Genomic DNA, 19,404 nt, shown 5'->3' with positions numbered 1-19,404 from the left:
ATTTTTTCAAAAGTGACTCGCTGCTTTTGAATGATTCTCATTTACTATGTATTCTTGATTTGCCATTTTTTTTTTTTTTTTTTTTTATAAATTCTTTATTTTACCATTTTTCATCATTTCACATACACATTGCCTCTAACAAAGGTTTGTATCTTATCATACAGCATAAATCAACTTAATTCTTAACATCGGGCAATTTTTCCATTCTTTGATCAGGTCCATCTCTTTATCCTATACACCTTTTTCTTTATTAATCCTCAAGACTAAAATGCTAATGGACCTTAGCTTTCATCCTTTGCATCACCCGCATCTTTGACGTTAACTCTCCCCGTTAGAGACCTTGAAACCCCTTATTTTCCCTCATGGCTTCCTCCCCCTCCCCTCCCTCCCCCCCTCCATTCGAGCCTGTTGTTCAAAACCGCCACATTCTCAAAAAAAAAAAAGAAGAGAAAAAAAAAAAAAAGAAGAAAAAAGAAGAAAGAAGAAAGAAAAGAAGAGAAGAAGAAAGAGAAAGAGAAAAAAAAAAAAAGACAAAGAACTCCAAACTACTCCCTCTCCCCTCCTCCTACTCCTCCCTTCCCCTATATCTGACAAAGGGTGCCCATATCTCCCTAATCCCCTCCTCTTGTTCCCTCAAAGCTGCCGTGAGATTCTCCATGTGTTGCATTTCTGTAATTTTTGCCAACCATTGTGGTCTACTTGGGGGGCAGGTACTCTTCCAAAGAGCTGGCACACATGCTCTAGCTGTGACCAATAGATGCCTTACTAGGGATTTCTTATATTTTTCTATTGATATCGGAATGTCTAGCAACAGGTATGTCGCCGGGTCCTCTCCCAAAGACATCTCAGTTATTTCTTCTATAACTTCGGATACCATTTTCCAAAAATCTTTCACTCCCTCACAGTTCCAAAAAATATGTAACAGAGTTCCCTCTTCTTTTTGACAGCGCCAACAAAGATTTGTCACTTGTGGGAAGATCTGGTTCAGAACTTCCGGCGTCCTATACCACCTGCTTAGGATTTTATACCCTCCCTCCTGAAATTTAGATGCCAGTGATGCCCTATGATTAAATTGAAATAGTTTTTTCTTCTGATTTTCTGTAAAAGTTACCCCTAAATCTCTCTCCCATGCCTGAATAAAGCTTATCTCTTGTGGGGCTTTTAATTCAATTATTAAAGAGTAAAACAGTGAGAGTGCATGTCTTACCGGCTCTCCCTTAAGACACAGTTTCCGTCAGTGTTACTCTAACCCTTGTTTGTCCTTGGATTGAGCGTAGAAAGCCCCTTAACTGTCTTCTCCTATAGGGGTCCAAATCGTCAGAAAATTCCCTTTCTATTTCTTCATTTGACATTACACGATTCTCTCTCAAGAAATGTATCAATCTGGTTTTGCTCTGAATTTTTAAATTCCCAAAAATCGAGTCCCTTAGACCCGGAGTAAACACTGGGTTCCCTAATATTGGTGTCATCGGATTCACGTCAGTTTCCCCAACTGAGTTTCTAAGTGTTTTTTTAACTACACTAATTGTTGTCCCTATCGTTGGGTGTCTTTTAACTGTCTGTGATAAAACAGATTTAGAGAGCCAGATTAGGCCTTCCAATGGAAGCTCCGACATTGCCTGTTCTAAAAGCACCCAGGGTTTATCCTTCGGTGCTATGCACCAGTCTAATGCTCTTGATAGATGTACCGCCTCATAGTAGGCCACTGGGTCCGGAAATCCTACCCCTCCCTTTTCTTTTGGTAGTGTAAGTATATCTCTTCTCACTCTGGCAGGTTTCCCCGCCCATATAAATCCCGCAAACTTAGCTCTGATTTCTTTCAAAAATCCCTGAGGTATTCTGGTTGGGAGTGTCTGTAATAAGTACAATAATCTTGGCATTGCATTCATTTTTATGATGTTGATTCTGCCGAACCAGGTAAACACCTCTCTATCCCACTTCAGTAGATCTTTTTTTATTTGTCTCATCAATGGGGCTAAATTTAACTCTAAAATTCTGTTTAATTTCTTCGGAATTTTAGTCCCCAGATATCCTATATGTGAGTTTGTCCACTTAAACGAGAAGAAGTTAGTTAATTGTAGTTGTTGCGCCGTGCTCATCTCAACCCCCATTGCCTCAGATTTATCGTAGTTCACTTTAAAGTTTGAAAGTGCGCCATATTTCTCTATCTCCGAGAGCAGTGGGGGCAGAGATAACGCCGGCTCAGTTATGAAAAACATTAAATCGTCCGCGAAAGCTGCAAGCTTGTGTTCTCCCCCTCTCACGTCAATACCTCGAATATCTGTTCTTAACCTTATTGTCCTTAAAAAGGGTTCTAACGTTAAAATGAAGATAAGTGGCGATAATGGGCACCCTTGCCGCGTCCCATTGCAGATGTCAAAGGGGTCTGACATAATGCCATTTATCTTAATCTTAGCTTTCGGTCGAGAATACAAGCTCATAATCCATCTTTGCATCCCCTCTCGCAGTCCAATGTATTGTATAATTGTTTTTAAAAATTTCCAATCCACCCTATCGAACGCTTTTTCGGCGTCGGTCGAAACCAGTACTAAGGGCTTTTTGTTTGACTGTGAGAGGTGGATTGCATTTATCACTCGCTGCGTATTTTCTCTACCTTCTCTTCCTGGGGTGAACCCTACCTGATCCTGATGTATCAGACCAGGGATATAGGGTAGTAACCTATTTGCTAGGATTTTTGCGAAAATCTTTAAGTCTGTGTTCAATAAAGATATTGGCCGATAATTTGTACATTGCGCTGGATCTTTCCCCTCCTTATGTATAACCGCTATGTGTGCCATGAGAGCTTCTTCTGGCATCTCCTGTCCTTCTCGTATTGAGTTATATGCATCCAGGAATCTTGGCATCAGTTTTTCTGCATAGGTCTTATAATAAAGGAGGGTAAATCCATCTGGACCGGGGGCTTTGCCTGGTTTTAGTAATTTAAGCGTGTTAGTGAATTCTTCTGCTGTAATCGGGCCTTCTAAGCTTCTCCCTATCTCCTCCGATAGTTTCGGCATTCCTGACTCCTCCATATATTTTTTTAATCTTTCCTCCCTCCCCTGAATCTTTGCTGTGTTCTGCTTCTCCTTTAACTGGTACAAACTCACATAGTAATTTCTAAATATTTTCGCAATTTCTTGCGGGGATTTGACTATCCTGTCTCCTGTTGTTTTAATTCCCTCAATGTGATTTTTGGCCCTTGCTTCTCCTAATGCTCTCGCTAGCATCCTACTAGGCTTATTCCCATATTCGAAAAAAGCTTGTTTACTTCTACTTAATGCCGCTTTTGCTTTGTCAGTTAGTAGTAGGTTCAGTTCATCTCGGGCCTTCTTCAGCTTCTCCTCTGCCTGTATTGCCAATGACTTTTTGTGTATTTTTTCTAGTCTACGTATTTCTCCCATCAACGATTCGATCTGTGCTCCTATCTGACGTTTCCTGTGTGCTCCCATTGATATTAGTATTCCTCTAATGTAGCACTTATGCGTTTCCCAAACGCAAGTTGGGGTCACCTCCCCTACCTCATTATTAGCAAAAAACATCTCTAGCTCCTGTGTTATCTTTCCTTCATACTCTGGGTCTTTTAACAAGGACTCGTTAATTTTCCAGTGCCACTCACGTGCTACGTGTTCCCCCAATTCCAATATACAGTTTATCGGTGAGTGGTCCGATATTGAAAAAGAACCAATGGAGGCCTCTACTATTCTTTGTACAAAGTTTTGAGATATAAATATATAATCTATTCTGGAATAGGTTTTATGTTTAGCCGAAAAAAAAGTGTAGTCTCGCTCATGTGAATGGGTAGTCCTCCAACAATCTACCACCTGTATCTCTTGTAACAATCTATTTGCTTTACTTAATTTACTGTATGCTATATGCAAGGTTCCCTTAGATGTATCGAGTATAGGGTCTAGAGCAATGTTTAAATCACCTGCCATTATTACCATGCCTTCCCTATTCTGGTACACCTTGTCTGTGTACTTCTCCAACGCTGCAATCTGTCCCTCGTTGGGCAAGTACACATTTACCAAGGTGACCTTCTGATCATTTAGATAACCTTTCACTATAAGAAGACGTCCTTCCTCGTCCTGGATTACACTTGTCTCTTTCCAGGAAATCATTTTTGAAAACATAATTGATACCCCCTTTGTCTTTGTTGTCAATGAGGAACTGTGGTACACTGTTGGGAATCTGTGGTTCCCCAGCTTTGGGATTTTATTTTTTCTAAAGTGTGTCTCCTGGAGGAATACTACATGCACTTTCGCTCTCCATAATTCTGCCATCAGTTTAGATCGTTTCTCCGGGTTATTTAACCCTTTTACGTTATAGGACATCACCGATATCTTTGCCATTTTGATGTTTTACTAAAAAATTTTCCCCACGGCTCCATTTTTCATGTTTATAAGATAACATTCTGAAGAAAGCAGACACTGAGGACTAAGAAATCCTAACATATGCAACATGGCTAACACAAAGAAAATCTAATTGGCTCAAAGGGTCAGTCCTTCTAAAAGCTACATTTCACACCTAACTGAGTCTCATGGGATATTAGTAACCTGCAGGGTTCACATAGCTCTTGGGGACTCTAAAGATGAACCCCCATCAAAGCTCTCATTTACTTTGCAATATCACTCCCCAGTAGTGTTCCCACATCTCCTGTTAAATGCTTTGTACAATAAATTAATTAAAAAACAAATCAGAAAAGTGATACCCCAGACCTGAACTGTTATTTTCTTTGGGCTATTTTTACACGGGCAACAATACTTATACCTTTTCTCCAAAGATTCTCTGGCAAATGCCATTTTTGGCAAGTTTTTCTTTAACCTGTCTTGTCAGGTCCAGCGTATCTACCTCTCTGTACATGTACATCTCATACTGCTCCGGAGTCAGAGGGGGCACAGTGGGCTTGAGGTTTCTTGGAACGTATGCAGGGTAGTATGAAAGCTGACTGATATTCTGATTATCCAGGCTTCCAGCCTCTGTTTTCACTTCTATTATCTTGTGTGCTTCTTCCCCAGTTGATATATCTTCCTCATTGTTAACATTCTCCCCATTATCTCCTCTTTTCCAAACTCGCCCATTAACCATACTGGAGTAACTTGATGATGATGAAGACAACGAGGGAGAAACAGAAGTGAATGGATGGCTCAGGACATTCTTTTCCGATGCCCAATGCTGGTCAAAATATGATCCGGCATCACCAATCTCTGACTTCACTTTGCGGATGATGTTTTGTACAAAAGCAGCTGGAGACAGCACACTCAGTGGTGTTTGTGTGCAGCTTGTGCTGGCGGGAAGGATGCCCTCCTCCTGTTTAATGAAGATATGAGGGGTTGTGTGTATTGTAGGAGTGAGAACTGGACACTCATTTGGTGGAGTTGGAATGGACCTATGGCTACTCCCTGATTCAATTTCCAGCAGTGCCTGCTGCTGTGCCTGCATCTCTCGCCTAGCCTGCTCCAAGATGCTCTTTATTGCACTCTCCGAGTTGTTGTTAACACTGGAAGTTGATGATAAAGGAACACTCGAACCTTTTGTTTCACCTGCATACAAAAAAAGAAAGAAATATTGTTATGGGTACCCAATGGAAACCCAAAGATTTATTTTCCTGTCTTATCGTATCCTTAGATAACTGTCATAGAAGTATGATCAAATCTATATTGGGAAAATGTTATGCATCTGTTAGCGTACAAGAGAAAACTAGTTTTTTACTGCAATTTGCTCTCATGGCTCCTTATTAATTTTCATATAAGATTCTCAGAAAGCAGTATTTCATTTTCTCCTCTATAAATGTGCACACAGTTAAGTCCTATTCATAAATAATGACCCGTCCATTAGGAGGTAGTAGAAGTGTCAGTTCTTATTAATGAGCTGATGATTTTATGATAGGAAGCTGCAGAGTGGAAACAGGAATTATTAACAGATGTGATGCTGTAACTCAGAAACAGCCCTTGGTATTATTTAAAAGGGAATGGTGTCTTTGGTTTACATTAACAGTAATGCAATCAGCTTCCATTAGACCTACCCTCACTAATGTCATACCCCCCCAGTGTCAGGACACCAATTAAATGACCTGTTATGAACTGCATACATTTATTACCAACACGTCTATGTTACTGAATCACTGACTGGAAGCCTATGGGCTGCACAATATTATCTACAAAAATATAATACATCTTGTAACTCAAAACCAACTAATTGGCAATCGTGTTTGTTAATTAGCACCGACATTAAAAAAGGATGAACACTTATTATACATTTAAAGATTTACTTTTTTTTGCCACCCTGTGTGCCAGGATCTGCCTGTTTTGTTTGTCTGTGTATGATTTACAAAATGTATTAAATAAAAGCTGATAAAAAAAAAAAAAAAGATAAACTCAGTTGGTGCAATCCACACACTTGATCCTCCGTAGAATTTTCACCACTAAATCCCTCTGCTTGTGATCACTGTGTGGCAAAAGCTTCTATTTACAATTTATATTTATAGGATTTATATGGAAATTTGACATTAAACGATTACATGTATTATGTACTGGAGGAGGAAATAATTGATGTGGGATTTGAAATGAATAGATCGCAAAAAACACAGGTAATAATACCCCAATACTTTCACGTTCAGATATCATTTAACTAATTAGAAAAATATTCCTGATTTAGTCGCAGATGTCAAAGCATTTTAACCTATGCTTTTGCTCTATCTATCTATCTATCTATCTATCTATCTATCTATCTATCTATCTATCTATCTATCTATCTATCTATCTATCTATCTATCTATCTATCTATCCTGTATATCTTTTTCCATTCAAAACCAAAAGCTAAACATGACCATAAAACATACAGCAGGTGGCAGCATAACTCTTTTTTTTGTAAAACTTCAGAAGAACTAGAAAGCCGATTGTCTGCAATGTGCTGAATTGTTCACTAAGAGCCAGTCAGGGAAACAAAACAAAGGCTTTTGTGGTGGTTTTGTCATAAGTGACACCTGATGCAAGGTTCAAAACAGATAATTATCCCACCCGCTCCGCTCAGTTGGTATTTAAAGCGGACAAATTCACTGAACCTTAAATGGTAACTCCACTTTTGTTGAGGAAAAAAACATTCCCCTCTGGGTGATCTACGTACATTGTAAGGATTTTAACAAACGTTGTTGCAGATTAATACCTTTTGTTATTCTGAAGAAATAGCTGATGTTTGTCTATGCCGCTGTGCAAGGTGAATCTAATAGGAGTGATTTTAAAATGATCAATTAGCTGATGTACTTGCAGGGTTCTAATGAGCAAAGTGACAAAGTTTGCAACCTTTTCTGTGATTTTCCTTTGGGAGTATTTCACCAAAAATAAAAATTTTGTTGCAGGGGATGCCCAAAATCTGACTTGTATCTTAGTGCAGACTTCTGGAAAAATCAGTGAGCCATCGCACAAGCTGGAAATTACAGTTCTGGGGCATTCTGTGCACAATCTGTGTACAGAACGCCTCCAGGCTGCCATATTGCATTGCATTTTACTGAAAATTACAGAACTGCAGATTGAAAATGAAAGGTCATGTTTTAAATAACATTCAATTACAATATGACATGTTTAGCAATTATACTGTATTTGCTATATTATTTTTTTTATTTTCTATTTTTTCCCCCCACAAATTTGGAGTTATTATGCTGGCTACACATAATCTGTTTATGTATTTATTTTTTTGTTCAACCAGCTGATTGAGCAAAAAAAACGAATACAAACCTACCAGGTCCCCGCATCAACACAAGCAATGTTGATGCGGGATCTCTCCTGCTGAGACATTGTATTCTGGCTCCCCCATCCCCGGTAAAGTACACTGATCAGCCACTGGCTGCGAGCGCTAATCGAATGCTGGTTTTCCAGCATGCCTATTCAATAGAAACTGATTATTAGACCTACTTATGTTGAACAGAAAACAGTACACACAGACAGAAAGTCAACCAGTTCTTGCTGAACCGGCCTTTAGTTCTGCTTAGAATACCAAAAAGAATTGTGTTAGGGCTCATTCAAATGGGCACTGAGACCAGTTCTCCAATTCGAGCCACTGTCTGCTGCATGTGAATGAAACTTGGAGCTGCCTGCAGTCAGTCCATTGAAGTGGCTGTAGATGCTGCAGCTGCACAGACACAGTCACATGTCAAAATTTGATATGAGGCTGGAGTGAGTGCACAGATCCAGAGATACCGATTATTCGATTCCGTGCACCCACTCCAGTGATGCACCCAGACAGATGTATACATGTCATTACACTGCTGAAAGATTCAGGGCCTCTGCCCCTAGGATCAATCTAGAATTTATTTTACACAATTGCATGGTTTTCTGGTTGGATTGCTTGCGATAAAGCTCCATACACACTGGAGTAATCAGACATCATCCTATCATCCTCCTCAGATTTAGTCCATATAAATAATCATTGCTCATAAGTCACTAAACATGTTTGCTACCTTGCATGCTTTCTCATAAATATGATGAAACAAGAACTATGAGCTGCTTGTAAACGTCTCAATATCAATGATGAAGAATTATATACATATATATATATATATATATATACTGCATATACATGTGTACATATATATACATGTGATATTATAGTATTTTTTTATTAGGGCACATTCGATTTTAGGTTTCTTGATTTTTTAATGCAATGTGTACTATTTCTTTATCATTGTCAGGACTAATATGCTGTCTATCGTTGCTAGCTTTTGTTAAAAGAGCTCAGTAGCTCAAGTTAAAAAATAAATATGAGAGGGTCAGAACAGTGACTCACCCTCCTTTTCACGCCTCCCTTGATTGGGCTCCCCCTACACTTTTAATCACAGACAGAGGGGTTGATATACGAAGGGCAAACAGGAATGGGAATTTCCCCTTAGTGTAGTAAATGGGGTGAAGCTCTGCATGTGGTTTGCCTTGTGATTGGGTATTATTTGAAAAGTGAATTTTCTCCACATTCCCTTGCAAGGTGAACAGCCTATTTGCCTTTGGTAAATCAACTTTAGATTGAATAAAATAAAACTGCATCTGCTGTGCTCTCTAGTAAAGCGGTTGTAAACTGCTGGGTGTTTTTATTTTTTGTACCCTGTAAGGTAAAGCCATATTATGCTAGTATGCATTGCATACTTGCACATTATGTTAAGCTTACCTTAAAACTATGCGCTCCCACTCTGAGATGTCAGAGCTGGAGGCCGCTTCCATCTTTACCTGTCTTGCTTCTGGGTTCACGGACTCCGTCTCTGTGACTGGCAAGAGCCACAATGATGTCTATGGCACAGGGCTCTGAAAAAATGACACGGGTGGCCGTTCCTTCAGAGTGCATGCGCCAATGATGTCACTGGCTGCATGTACAGTAAATATCTCCTAAACGGTGCATGTTTAGAAGATATTTACACTACCTAAAGGTAAACCTTATTATAGGTTGTACACCGATGGACATTTTTTTTTCTTTCTTACCTGCAAGGTAATGTCATAATGTGCTAGTTTGCATCGCATACTAGCACATTTTGTTAAACCTACCTTAAAATAAAGCTCTTCCAGTGCCGAAATGTTAGAGCTGCAGGCGCTCCCATCTTCACCCGTCTTGCTTCTGGGTTTGCAGGCTCCGGCTCTGTGACTGGCCGGAGCCACAATGACAGCACTCCTATGCACATGGGAGCCGCTGGTCACGGCACAGGGCTCTGAAGGAAAGGCACGGGTGACCCTTCCTTTAGAGCGCATGTGCCAATGATGTCACTGGCTGCATGTAAAATAAATATCTCCAAACTGTGCCTGTTTAGGAGATATTTACACTACCTATAGGAAAGCCTTATTATAGGCTTACCTATAGGTAAAAGTTAGTGATGAAAGTTTACTTCCACTTTAACAATAAATAACATCACAACAACATTTCATGTCAATCTAAAATCCTGCAAAAAAGTAAACAGTTGTCATTATTGGCCGACTTACCCCCTTTCTGAGACTGAATCTCTTTTTTTGCTTGCTCAAGAATATTTTTGATGGCATCATCTGAACCGGTTTCTGGAGTTCGAATTCTAGGTGTGATGCTTCCTAAATAATAGCAAAATAAAGTAAGTAAAATGAATAGATATACAATTACACAAATTCTGATCAATCAAGAGTTAATTATTTCCCAAAATTCCCTGCTAATGCACACATACTGTACAACCAAGTGCTCCGTGATCAACTATAAATGTTCTATTTCTGTCCTTGCCAAATATATCCAGTCTCCCACTGATCAATTTAGATATCTTTCTATCAAGTTCATTTTAAGTGGTGGTTGGCAACCCACGATCTTGGCTTGCCAACCTGCCATCCCAGAGCAGGAGGTCAGGGCCACGTCAGAGGGCTCGGCGGGCCACATGTGGCCCCCCGGCCACTGGTTGGGCACCCCTGCCAGCTTCATTCACAACACTAATGCTCTGGGATGGTGGGTCGGCAACCCACGATCTTGGCTTGCCAACCTGCCATCCCAGAGCAGGAGGTCAAGGGCAACATCAGAGGGCTCCGCGGGCCACATTTGGCCACTGGTTGGGCACCCCTGCTATACATAATATGTTATTTGTTTAGTTTGCAATCCAGGCAAAAAAATCATTTTCCCACCCCACTGTTTTAATGGTTGCACCACATAGTTGTTTCCACCAGCTTCCTTTAGGAAAGTTATATGTTTTAGTAACCTTGGAGAAAGCATTGAGTTTCAACCCATGCAGCCCATGTGGGGATACTGCAGGAGTCATATAATAATGCAGGAATGAATGCTTGAGGGGCTGGAGGACTTTCATTTTAGCCTTATGTTATTTAAATAACTGTTGATGCTCCATTGACCATTTTTATTAAGCTGTTTGGTATGGTATCAGTCTGTTTTACTTCTTGGACACATTTTACATTCTATTCTACCTGATTGCCTTACTCATCTTTTGAAAATAAATAATTAAAAAAAAGAAAGTTTGGAGGACTTGGCAGCCACGGAAAAAGGCCTACATGACAGATTCTCCACATGTTTTTTCTGGCACAAGTTTATTTACTCAGAGGAATACGGAAAGCTGATGGCCCGGTCCTCCTGAAAAGTTTGATTCTGCTGATTCCCCGGATGGGGTGGTCGCGTCCGGATGGTTGTCCTTGTCCCCCTCTTTTTCCAAGCCCCCCCTTTTTCTCTCTCTCTCTCCTCCGCCCTCTTTCTCTCTTATCCCTCTTCCCTTTGTTCCTTACTGGGCTTTTCTTTCATCTTTTTTTCTTTGCTTTTCACTTTTCAGTTACTATGATAGCACGGGTATGCTGTGCTTGTAGAGCTGGTCCTCACCAGGCTCGAACTCAATCTTTTATTAATTTTATTTTCATTTTATTTTTTCTCTCAAACAAAAAGGTTAAAAGAAAAAAAGCATGGCGGTGGCCGTGCGGGATGCAGAGGAGTCATGCTCCCTGGGATATGCTCTATGATTCCCCCAAATGCACAAATGATCTATTGTATGCATTGTGACGTGTCTGTTTTGGAATTGTGTTGCTGACTGTAATGTATTTCAGAGATGTCTCTGTATTCCTGCATGTCCTTCGTTTATAAAGAAGTTATAAAAAAAAAGTTGCAGCATATAATCTCACTACTCGTTCAATGAACTGCAATCACAATTTACTCTTAACAACAAAATATCCTTCAGATATTTACAGTCAGGACATGCCACCCAGGCACAAGTCCTGACTATTGGAGTAATTCTTGAATTCCTTCTAAAGGAAAGAATGTTTAAACACGTATTATGTTTATACCAATATCTACTAATTAGGGACTTCCCCAGGCTTTGACAAGCTTTCAGAAATGTCAAAAAATATGCCCAATCTGACAGAAACACAGTGACATGAAGCCCTACAAAATTTGGCACAACCGTGATATCAGCCAGGGATAAAATGATATAGGTGAAGTTCCTACATACAGTATATAACCCCCAAATAAGATAGAAAAATTGTCACCTCTTAACTACTTCTTGCCCGCCATATAGCAGAATGACGGCCGGAAAGTGGTATAATTATCCTGACTGGATGTCATATGACGTTCAGCAGGATAAGCCGGGGGTGCGCAGCGTGGAGATCATTGGTGTGGTGAGTCAGTCTGACACACTGCATCTCTGATCTTGGTAAAGAGCCTCTCACATAGGCTCTTTACCATGTGATCAGCTATGTCCAATCAACAGGAAGACCTATTTATCGGCTTTTCTTCCACTTGCACTGACAGACGCGAGTAGAGGAGCTGCTCTCCTGACAGGGGGTCAGTGCTCATTGATTATCAGTGCAGACCCAACGAGGGTGCCCACCAGGGATGCCCACCAGGTATACCCACCCATGACCACCAGGTATGCCCACCCAGGACCACCAAGGATGCCAATCAGTGCCCATCAGAAGTGCCAACCAGTGCCCATCAGTAATGCCTGTCAGTGCCTCATCATCAGTGCCATCTATCAGGGCCCATCAATGCCATCTATAAGTGCCCATCAGTGTGGCCTTTCAGTGCCCATCAATGCCGCCTATCAGTGCCCATCATTGTCACCTATGAGTGCCCATCAGTGCCGCCTATTAATGCCCATCAGTGCTGCATATCAGTGCTGCCTATCAGTGCACAAACGTGCTACATATTAGTGCCTCATCTTCAGTGCCCATCAGTGCCAGCTCATCAGTGCCACCTTATCAGTACCGGTCAGTGCAGCCTCATCAGTGCCCATCAGTGAAGGAGGAAACTTATTAAAAACATTTTATAACAGAAACAAAGAAAAACGTATTTTTTTCAAAATTTGGGGTATTTTTTTATTTGTTTAGCAAAAAATAAAAACCGCAGTGGTGATCAAATACCTCTATAAGAAAGCTCTATTTGTGGAAATAAAAATTTGGTTTGGGAACAGAGTAGCATGACCATGCAATTGTTGTTTAAAATGCGACAGCGCTGAAAGCTGAAAATTGGTTTGTCAGGAAGGGGGAAAGTACCGTGTATTGAAGTAGTTAAACAGGATTATGTGTGAAATGCAATACACAAAAGGACTCATCTATATACAATCACCAGCCACTTTATTAGGTACATATGTTCAATTGCTTGGTAGCACAAATTGCTAATTGACCAATAACATGGCAGCAACTCAATGCATTTAGGCATCTAGACGTGGAGAAGATGACTTGCTGAAGTTCAAACCAAGCATCAGAATGGGGAAGAAAGAAGATTTAAGTGACTCTGAATGTGGCATAGTTGTTGGTGCCAAACAGGCTGGTCTGAGTATTTAAAAGAACTGCTGATCTACTGGAATTTTCATGCACAGCCATTTCTAAGGTTGCAGAGAAAAGTCAGAAAAAGAGAAAATATCAAGTGAGCGGCAGTTGTGTGGATGTAAATGCCTTTTTAATGTCAGAGGTCAGAGGAAAATGACCAGATAGGTTTGAGATGATAGAAAGGAAACCGTACTCAAATAACTACTCGGTTCAACCCAGGTATGGAGAATACTATCTGTAAATGCACAACACGTCGAACCTTGAAGCAGATGGGCTACAGCAGAAGACCACATTGGGTGCCACGCCTACCAGCTGAGAACAGGAAACTGAGGCTACAATTCACAGAGGCTCAACAACAACAAAGAAGATTGGAAAAACATTGCCTGGTCTGATGAGTCTAGATTTCAGCTGTGACATTCAGAAGGTAGGGTCAGATTTTGGTGTAAACGTCACATCTGTTTTTATTATATAGAACCTATTAGGCCTCGTACACACGATAGGTTAACCAGAGGACAACGGTCTGAAGGACCGTTGTCGTAGGTTAACCGATGAGGCTGACTGATGGTCCGTCACGCCCACACACCATCGGTTAAATAACCGATCGTGTCAGAACGCGGTGACGTAAAACACAACGACGTGCTGAAAATAACGAAGTTCAATGCCTCCAAGCATGCGTCGACTTGATTCTGAGCATGCATGGATTTTTAACCGATGGTCGTGCCTACTAACGATCGGTTTTGACCTATCGGTTAGGAATCCATAGGATTAATTTTAAAGCAAGTTTTTTTTTTTTAACCTATGGTTAAATAACCCATGGGGCCCACACACGATCGGTTTTGACCGATGAAAACGGTCCATCAGACCGTTGTCCTCTGGTTAACCTATCGTGTGTACAAGGCCTGACACTTCACGTAAACTCTTTCAGTTTGGCTGCAGGCCGAACGCAAGCTGCCCCAGGTGAGGGGATATAGAGGGGGACATGATCCACATGTTTTGGAGATGCCCGAAGCTGCTCCGCTACTGGACAGAGGTTATAGGGACCATCGCCCGGGTGTTGGAAAACTCCACAGAGCTGGAGGCGAAGCACTGCCTCCTGAGATTAGTAGAAGGATTAGGAAATCCAGGAAACCTGGGTCACAGTCCTGAGATGCTTATTTCAAGCAAGGAAGCTGATTGCCCTGAGATGGCAGTCGGCATCACCCTCGTCCAGTAGGGAAGGGGTAAATAGCAGGAATGTGGTAATTCTTAAAGCGGGGGTTCACCCCAAAAAAATGTTTTTAACATTACATTCAGCCGAGTTGTCAGAATGACAATCGGCAATTTTTTTTTATTTTATCCCCGTACATACCGTATTTTCACCGCCGCTTCCGGGTATGTCTTCTGCGGGACTGGGCGTTCCTAATTGATTGACAGGCTTCCGACCATCGCATACTGTGCGTCATGAGTTGCCGAAAGAAGCCGAACGTCGGTGCGCAGGTGCTGTATAGAGCCGACTCGCAGTCCGGCTTCTTTCGGCAACTCGTGACGCGCTGTATGCGACGGTCGGAAGCCTGTCAACCAGTTAGGAACGCCCAGTCCCGCAGAAGACATACCCGGAAGCGGCGGTGAAAATACGATATGTACGGGGATGAAATAAAAAAAAACAGCCGATTGTCATTCTGACAACTCGGCTGAATGTAATGTTAACATTTTTTTGGGGGTGAACCCCCGCTTTAAGGAGAAATCGGTATATGCAAAGCAAGGGGTCATAAAGAAATACAACAATATCTGGAAACCCTGATGGGAAGCAAGAGGGATTAACATTTGAATATTAATAGAGTAGAAAAACACTCAAATGATGAGAGGTGACCTAAATCTAAAATGATGGATGAGTGTGTGAAAGGGATGATAATGAGAGGGGGTAGCGACTGAGTAGGAATATAAATTCAATTGGAATATTAGATAGGTCTACCTGCACGACTCGTACACACGACCGAGGAACTCGTCGGGCGAAACACATCGTTTTCCTCGTCGAGTTCCTTGTTAGGCTTGTCGAGGAACTCGACAAGCTTGCTTTGCGTACACACTGTCAAGACAAAATCTCCTCGTTCTCAAACGCGGTGACATACAACACATACAACGACAGGGGAAGTTCGATTCCACTGGCTAAACTCTTGGGGCTGGTTTTGCTAATCTCATGTTACTGCGTGTTAAAGCGGAGGTTCGCCGGTAAAATGCTGTTTTTACCCTTAGATGTATGCTCATTTAGTCTAGGGGAATCAGCTAGTTGTTTTAAAATCCGAGCATTACTTACCGTTGTAGAGGGCGATCTTCTCCGCCACTTCCGGGTATGGGTCTTCGGGACTGGGCGTTCCTTCTTGATTGACAGTCTTCCGATAGGCTTCCGAAAGGCTTCCGACGGTCGCATCCATCGCGTCACGATTTTCCGAAAGTAGCCGAACGTCGGTGCACAGTATAGAGCCGCACCGACGTTCGGCTTCTTTCGGCTACTCGTGACGCGATGGATGCGACCGTCGGAAGCCTTTCGGAAGCCTGTCGGAAGACTGTCAATCAAGAAGGAACGCCCACTCCCGAAGACCCATACCCGGAAGTGGCGGAGAAGATCGCCCTCTACAACAGTAAGTAATGCTCGGATTTTAAAACAACTAGCCGATTCCCCTAGACTAAATGAGCATACATCTAAGGGGAAAAGAGAAAAAAAACATCATTGGGTGAACTCCCGCTTTAAGTAAAAGTTTGGTAACAGACGATTTGCACTTTTCAGTCTGTTCCAGCTTGAAAAATGTGTTATCTCCATTACAAATGCTACTTTTACTCCCGTCTCATACTTTATTCTGAGCAAGCGCAGCTTTCTTAGCATACACACGCTCAAGTTTCTCGTCGGAAACCAGCCCGACCAGGAACTCGACAAACCAATTTGAGACTCCCGTCGAGGAAATAGAGAACTTGTTCTCTTTTTGGCTTGTCGAGTTCCTCGACAGTTTCCTCGATGAAAAATGTACACACGACCGGTTTCCTCGGCAAAAAAATCTCTCCCACCAAGTTTCTTGATTGATTCTGCCAAGGAAACCGGTCGTGTATACGAGGCCTCATACCCTCCCAGGAAACACCTAAGATACTAATGTTTTACTAACTGCTCTCTTTCTCCTCTCTTTACCCTATGTTTGATAGGGGGGTGGGAAGAACGGGGGGATGGCTGGGGTACTTGAGGGGACGACTGTTTTGTTGTAGATTGTAAAAAAATAAATACCTCAATAAAGAAATAAAGTAAAAAAAAAAAAAAAAATTTGGGGTAAACAACAAGAAAGCATGGATTTATCCTGCCTTGTATCAACGGTGGTGGTGTAATGGTGTGGGGAATATTTTCTGGGCACACATTGGGCCCCTTAGTACCAATTGAGCATAATTTAAATGCCACGCCCTCCCTTTTGTTGGTGACAATGTCCATCCCTTTATGATTAGAGTGTACCCATCTTCCAGCATGATAATGCACCATGTCACAAAGCTCAAATCATCTCAAACTAGTTTCTTAAACATGACAATGAGATCACTGTACTCCAATGGCCTCCACAGTCATCAGATCTCAATCCAATAGAGCATCTTTGGGATGTGGTGGAACAGGAGATTTGCATCATGGCTGTGCAGCCGAAAAATCTGCAGCAACTGCATGATGCTATCATGTCAATGTAGCACTACCCCCCTAAGGGGCTGATGTGATTGGTCCTTTATCCTGATCTGTGATTAGCCCAGTCCAAAGGACTCAACGATCACAGAGCACACCGTCCGCATGCCGAAGGGGCGGCCAAGCAGCGTGATCACGGGAGGGCGTCTATGAACGCCCTCTCAACACTGGAAGCCTGCGATGTAGCTGTCTTTAGGCTGTAGTGCAGGCAGAAAGTATATTGACGTCCGGGAAGTGGTTCCGAAATCCTGACTGGACGTCTATTGACGTCCTGCAGGATAACACCCGCCGCGCGCCCGTGGGGGCGCACAGCGTGGCGATCGGTGATGCGGGGTGTCAGTCTGACACCCTGCATCTCCGATCTCGGTAAAGAGCCTCCGGCGGAGGCTCTTTACCATGTGATCAGCCGTGTCCAATCATGGCTGATCATGATGTAAACAGGAAGAGCCGATGATCGGCTCTTCCTCACTATGGGGCCGATCGGTGGCTCTCCTCACAGGGGGGGCTCGCGCTGATTGTTTATCAGAGCAGCCCCCCCTCGGATGCCCACACTGGACCACCAGGGAAGCCACCATGGCCCCATAAATACAATAAAAAAACCAAAACAATAAAAAAAAGAGCACAATAAATGCCAATCAGTGCCCACAAATGGCTCTTCCTGACTGGCAACATGGGCACTGACTGGAGTGATACCCAGCAATGACATCAGTGCCACCCCTCAGTGCCACCCCTCAGTGTCCATCAGTACCACCTCTCAGTGACCATCTATGCCCAGTGCCCACCTATCAGTGCCCATCTGTGCCACCCATAAGTACCGATCAGTGCCACCCATAAGTGCCACCCATGAGGGCCCATCAGTGCCGCCTATGAGTGCCCATCAGTGCCGCCTATGAGTGCCCAGTGCCGCCTATGAGTGCCCATCAGTGCCGCATACCAGCGCCGCCTATCAGTGCCGCCTCATCAGTGCCCATCAGTGCTACCTCATCGGTTCCCATCAGTGCCGCCATATCAGTGCCCGTAATTGAAAAAGAAAACTTACTTATTTACAAAAAAATTTACAGAAAATAATAAAAACGTAATTTTTTTCAAAATGTTTTGTCTTTTTTTAGTTGTTGCGCAAAAAATAAAAATCGCAGAGGTGATCAAATACCACCAAAATAAAGCTCTGTTTGTGGGAACAAAATGATAAAAAATTAGTTTGGGTACAGTGTTGCATGACCGCGCAATTGTCATTCAAAGTGCGACAGCGCTGAAAGCTGAAAATTGGCTTGGGCAGGAAGGTGCGTAAGTGCCTGGTATGGAAGTGGTTAAAATAATTATAGTGCCATCATCCATATAAAGAAAGAGAAGTGATGATATACAATTAAACAGTGTGTATTTAGTATCACTTTAATCCACGTACCTCTTTGCCGCACCTGTATAGTTCTGAGTGCTAGAACATTCTGCTCGTCTGATATAAACTGCTTCATCTTAATGAAAGGCTCCTTCCCTTTAACAGTAAGTTTTCGCCAAGGTTTGGGACGTGCCAGAATCTCACTTACTGAGCCCTGAGAGAGTCCCAAAACATAGTGGCCAAATACACGCTGTCCAATGTTATGTTTCAGCAGTTGCTCCTTGACTTGGAAAGCAATTTCGGATGTATCTAGATGCTCATCATCCACTGAGCTGGAATTGGTCCCCTCAGAGTGATCACTGAGCGGGCTAGACTCGTGATTCCCACTTGACTGGTGATTGTGTGAGACTGCACTGGCCTTTAGTGTATAAAAAGAAGATGGGTAACTAAGTGCTGAGTTGTTTTCAATCTTGAGTAATGGTGAAGCAACTTGATTTTTACGCAGGGGATCTGCTGCTAATTGTTCGCTAATGTTGGAGCAAGCAGAGGATGGGCAGGAGTTTCTCTGAGCTCTGCTTGACAAGGATGATTCCAGCATAGAGTGGCAAGGACTGGGTGTACAGTCTCCATTTATGTTCATAGGGGATGCTGAGTATGGTCTCTCAGTTGGTACAGGATATTTTGTTGCATCTTGGGAATGATCTTCCTCTAGAAATGATGACAGAAAGAAAACAAAAGATTATTGATCCTTATAAACTAAAAATATAACATGAAAAAGAAAAATTGATTAGCCAATTGGACATTCATAGGTTAAGAAGCAGGTTTGAACTTCATGCACTAAGCAACATATTTCAAGTACAGCAATTATGAAGAAATCTATCTTAATCTGCAATCTATTTTCCCAGCTCTACTCTGCTCACTAAGAAAAAGTGGCAGAAATGCAAATGACAGTAACTTTTGCAAGTCAGCTAAGTACACCTGGCTATACACAAGCAGATCCAGCTTGCCAGGTCTGACCATTCGTCAACCTGATATCTTTATCAGGTAGGACTGTATATCATTATGACAAAAGGTCAAAAGGGTGAACAAACAGATCACCCTGAAAAACATCAGATTTTTTTTTACAACTTCTCAAAACATGGCTTGAC

The 19,404-nt window shown here is 42.1% G+C and overlaps 1 protein-coding gene across 1 annotated transcript in view; it reads right to left on the bottom strand.

Annotated features, from left to right (window-relative positions):
• Positions 1 to 19,404, bottom strand: part of CUX2 (cut like homeobox 2) — a 253,849-nt gene that overhangs the window by 30,544 nt on the left and 203,901 nt on the right. The window contains exons 14-16 of the mRNA XM_040352486.1: positions 18,326 to 18,964; positions 9,951 to 10,052; positions 4,768 to 5,540 (exon numbers count right to left, since the gene is read on the bottom strand). Of these exons, the coding sequence (XP_040208420.1) occupies positions 4,768 to 5,540; positions 9,951 to 10,052; positions 18,326 to 18,964 (1,514 nt within the window). The remainder of the gene's footprint in view (positions 1 to 4,767; positions 5,541 to 9,950; positions 10,053 to 18,325; positions 18,965 to 19,404) is intronic.

The sequence above is a fragment of the Rana temporaria genome, chromosome 1 (genome assembly GCF_905171775.1).
Source record: "Rana temporaria chromosome 1, aRanTem1.1, whole genome shotgun sequence".
Lineage (NCBI taxonomy): Eukaryota > Metazoa > Chordata > Amphibia > Anura > Ranidae > Rana > Rana temporaria.
The sequence above is the reverse complement of the archived record's forward strand: the minus strand, read 5'-3'. Positions and strand labels throughout refer to the sequence as shown.